Source organism: Coccinella septempunctata, chromosome 2 (assembly GCF_907165205.1).
Source record: "Coccinella septempunctata chromosome 2, icCocSept1.1, whole genome shotgun sequence".
In the NCBI taxonomy this organism is placed as follows: Eukaryota; Metazoa; Arthropoda; class Insecta; order Coleoptera; family Coccinellidae; genus Coccinella; species Coccinella septempunctata.
The window spans coordinates 21,171,125-21,176,208 of NC_058190.1; the positions used below are offsets into that span (position 1 = coordinate 21,171,125).

A 5,084-nucleotide genomic window follows, 5' to 3' on the forward strand; every position below is an offset into this window, starting at 1 on the left:
CGCTGGACATTAACTTGCAATATGCTTAGTATTACACTTTTCACAATTATAAGGATTATTAACAGAATTTTCTCTTCTCATTTTACTTTTTACAAAGTTTGAAGAACTTATCTTAGATTTAGACGAGTTGATATTATCCACCCTGATGCTCGTGCTGTCCATCTTTGTTGCCATCCCATCTGTTTGATGTCTGCTAGCTTCAGCTATTTGGCATTCATCAATTGATTTTCTCAAGGACCAGATGAGACCTCGGTTTGCAGAAGGCGTTCCCGAACACTTTTATCTCGGATGCCCAGAAATATCTTGTCGCGTACCATTTCCTCTTCAGATTCGTACTCCCAATTCTTCACCATTGTTTTCAGTTCCGTAATGAAACTACCCATTGATTGACCTTCCTTCTGGTTGCAGCTTAAAACTTTGTAGCGTTCATACACCACGTTCTTCTTCGGCTGACAATGCTTTTCGAAGTTGTCTATTACACCTTTCAACGTGGTCTTTTTAATTTGTAGATTGAGAGTGTTGTATATTTCCACACCTTCATCACCTATCAAATTTAGAAATATAACAATCTTAACTTGCTCACTTGCTTCATCTTAATGGGCAACCAGCAATGACCAGCATGTACAACTGGAATTTTTGTTTCCAAAGGGACCAATTTCCCGCCATGTTGACAGGGAGAAGTTCATGACGGGAGGTAATCTTAATCCATCCATTATGTTATTGGGGTTCTTGATAACCTGACACCATGTAACGTTTTTCTGCCTTTTTATTAGGATGTTATAAAACCAATATTTCATAAGGCACGCTTTACTTCGCTAACCTTCAGAAAAATAAAAATATGATATCCCTCCAATTACGCTCTCTATCGACTGACCAACCGCCGGTCCCACAGTCCAAACCCCCAATATGGGAATGGTGATTTCAGCCACTGAGCAACTCGCAATATATTCTACCAAACATACATCTTTATAATTGCTCAATAAACTCACATTCGAGTTATAGGTCAAAATTAAAATTTCAACTTTGGTCATTATTTCCGTTTCTGTTTAAGCTAGGATGTTGAAAACATTATACATTTACTTTTTTGATAGCAATCCAGTGGGGTACTCTGATTTTTTCCAACAGGTATATTCGCTGAGCAACAACATAAAGATGTGTTTTTTCTGATGAAAACAGTGGTTTGAAATCTAATCTCCAATTATAGAGGAGACTGGGAAGAGTTGATACACTTTTTGGAATTTTTTTTTGAAAACTGAATTATATGTAAAAACAGGACTTTCATAGTATCATATAATTTTTCAATTACTCGTCTAACAAAATAAATATAGAATTCTCGAAATATAAACTTCTTATTCTGTACAAAACTTGCAGTTATTCTCACAGGATGAGGACAGGCTCAATAAAACAACTTCATAATGCCGACGTTTCGTTAGATATTCTAACTTTATCAAGGCTAGAAATGAGGTTTAATCGTTGAAGAAGAATATCTTTCATTTACAAATTAGTTAAAACTTACCCTTAATTATATGTTGTTCAATACCTACAGCATTATTATATTCTTCTTCAACGATTTTACCTCATTTCTATCCTTGATAAAGTTAGAATATCTAACGAAACGTCAGCATTACATAGTTGTTTTATCGAGCCTGTCCTCATCCTGTGAGAATAACTGCAATATTTAATATAAAGGACGTGAAAAATTTCATACGTACAAAACGTTGAACAAAAAAAAAACAGGCAAACTTTCTGAAGCCTCACCACATATGAGAGGATTGATACGGAGTATAGGAAGGCATGAGACACATGAACTGAAAAATATAAGCCCTATTATCATTACTTGCAAAAGTCACATATAAACATTTTTGTGCCTTTGCTAACACCGGCACATTGTTCGTGACACCATTTTCAGTACACCTGTTTGTTTATGCTGAACAATTAATTCATGATCACAATACCCTTAGGTAACGCTAGTAAATATTTACAATTTTACACCAAAACAAAAAAAAAACAGGCAAACTTTCTGAAGCCTCATCACATATGAGAGGATTGATACGGGGTATAGGAAGGCATGAGACACATGAACTGGAAAATATAAGCCCTATTATCATTACTTGCAAAAGTCACATATAAACATTTTTGTGCCTTTGCTAACACCTGCACATTGTTCGTGACACCATTTTCAGTACACCTGTTTGTTTATGCTGAACAATTAATTCATGATCACAATACCCTTAGGTAACGCTAGTAAATAATTACAATTTTACACCTCGAAACACTCTTTGTTGAATATTTTACAAACAAACTACCGTCAGCATTTCAGAATATCGTCACGCACTGCTCTCTGCTGGAGAATAGTGTTCACTAGTATAGGTATAACTTTTGAAAACTGCTACAGACCGCTGATATAAGCCTGTATCAAGCCTCTCCTTGTATATAGTCTTTTTGATTGTTTGAATATAAAATTTTTAAAGATTTTTTTAAGCTTGTTCATACCACTTGATCGTAAATATTGTGAACTTGTACTTTTTGTTTTCATTTTAGCCTGAGGAAGGCGGAATATAATTCCGAAATGTCGCTCTAGAAACCATATCTGGATCCTAGATTGATTGTCATCCATTAAATTCTAGAAGGAACGACAATAGTCCATCAATATTGAAACAAATAAGGATAGCGAGTTACGCACCTACAGGTTATCTATGGCAGTTATTAACTATTGGTATTTCTATGGTTACTAGGAACTATGAGAACGCTCTGGGTAACGGCCGGTTTCATAATCAAACCTAAAGTAGCTTTAATTTTAAAGCTTCCTACTAAGAATGACACTAAAGGAAGCTTTAAGCTTAAATTGACTTTAAATTTGATTATGAAACTGGACGTTAGTGCATTTACATAAAGAGCCGAGCGGATGAAATGTTATAAATAAGAATGCATCCTGAAATATATCATTTTCACCCATTTTGAATGCAGTTCGATAATTTCTAAGGAAATGTTTGATACTCTTATGATGTGGGGACACTCTTGCACGTTTTTAACGGAACTGAAATCGTAAAGATGTCTCAGAAAAATTTGAAATTACAAACAATTTCAATTTTATCGTGATCGTCATGTCCGTCAATTTTTTTCAAAATACGTGGTAGTCCGGGAACCTCAAAATAAGCAAATAACGTACTCTTCAGCTTCAACATGGCTGGATAAATTCTACGAATCGAGAGTTAAATAGCTGTACGACTGGGCCTTAATCAGACACTAGACGAACGATTGAAATAATTTTTTTAGTCGAATATGATGAACCTATTATGGTCAACGCAAAGAACCACTTCCAATAAGTATGGCCATTTCTTCATGATTATCATATTTGCGTCTAATCTAGTTAAAACTGAAATATTGTTGGTGTTATGAAATGAATTGAAGTATTGTCAACAAAAAATTGTATTCAAAATACATACTTCTTCATACCTCTGACTTCCTCTTACCTCCCAACTCTGTGTCTTATTGCTTGAAATATCTTTTCATTCATGAGCCCCAGTTGTAAAAAATTCCATCAGTGTCTTCACCTCCTGAAGAAGTACATTCTCCCATAATGGTACGATGAATATGTATGAATGATTGAAATATTTGAACTTCTTCAATTCTAGGGCCTTGGTAATGAAATATCCTATCTTCATTTCTTGAAAATGTTCGCATATGGCTTCTTTATCGTAAATCTTCTCCGTTGAGGTTTCTTATAAAATATAGTTGTTTCTTCTTCTGCTGTTCTGAAATTGAAAATCTAGGCAGAGTCAAGTTATTCTGTAAGCGATTAATCTTGGGCATGCCATCTCTCTATAAACGTATATTTGGGAGAATTTCCCCTGCGTTGTTCACGCATATCGTATACTCTATACTAGTCTATACCAATCAGCATCTCGAAGAAATCGAAGAAAATGAGCCGTAAGTGTTTTCATTTCCACATTTTTTCGATATCGGTTTCGTTAAATCAGTAGCAGTACCGGTTTTTGTTGGGCCCAGATGGGACCGAAAGAGCTTGGGCCCAACAAAAACTGTAGGTGATTACTTGTGACAGCTGAAAATGTTTCAAATAATAATTTGCATATCTCAAGTTTACGCCCTTGTCCTAAAAGACGTAGCTAGTAGTCGAGATGTGTTTGAGCTTATAAAAAAATGCATTTGTGTAATTTCAAGTAAGGAATATTATCTATGGGAATAATATTAACTTTTGTTACCAAGCAACGGCAATTCACAGAATTTGACAGAGCACGAATTACCGTTGCTTGGTAACAAAAGTTAATATCCCTAGATTAGAATCAATTTACATTCGACAGTTGAGGGTAATACCTTAAGGGCGCGAGATCGACTCCCAACAAAGTTTCATTGGAAATTTTTTGTTTTTATAAATTCATATCACAATCTGGAATGTTTCGACAACTTAAATAATAAAGTATCGGTGATATCGAAAAACAAATATTACATCATAGAGACACTTTTTCATATTGAGTGCAGTGGCGTAGTCAAATGTTTTTTCAGTCCACCACACCAATTCAGTGTTATAATAGTACCTTTCATTTTTTTTCAATAGAAATTCTATATGTTTTTTTACATATTCCAGTCCGATATTTCTTCTGATTCAAAATAAAGGTACACAAACCGGCAAATTTAAAGGAACGGAGATGAATTGTATTATTTTTCCTCATAACTTTTTTTTTTGCGGCACATTTGACAAGAATCATTCAACAGGGAAATTAAAAGGTTGGTTTAGTTGATTTCAATTTTTTTGCAAACAAATGATGCGAGGGCCAATGCGTATAACATTATGCACAACATTGAAAAGATTAAAAATTTCAATAAGGAATGCATCAATAAGGAAAATTAGTAAAGTCAAATGAATATGTTCCAAAACTAGTATAGAAATTCTATATATCAGTACCTACCACAATCCTTTCAAACACCAACACAAATAAAGACGGCTGGGCTAGTACTAGTAGGTATAGGTTAATATAAAAAAGTCATGGAAATGTTCTCGAATATCCGTAATGACAGTGATCTTCAAAGTCTCTCATAACCTGACACAACATACAAGCATAAAG

General features: G+C 34.5%; 1 protein-coding gene across 1 annotated transcript; it reads right to left on the reverse strand.

Moving 5' to 3' along the window:
- Positions 1-230: 230 nt before the first annotated feature.
- LOC123307053 lies at positions 231-3,579 on the reverse strand. The gene is made up of 3 exons (XM_044889256.1): positions 3,555-3,579; positions 3,474-3,488; positions 231-544 (listed from the first exon to the last, which is right to left on the reverse strand). The coding sequence occupies exons 1-3, from the start codon at positions 3,577-3,579 to the stop codon at positions 231-233; spliced, it is 354 nt and encodes a 117-aa protein (XP_044745191.1).
- Between the last annotated feature and the right edge of the window lie 1,505 nt (positions 3,580-5,084).

Bases quoted from the DNA above. Each gene is read 5' to 3' on its own strand.
- LOC123307053 (XM_044889256.1), bottom strand. From the start codon at position 3,579: ATGGGAGAATGTACTTCTTCAGGAG.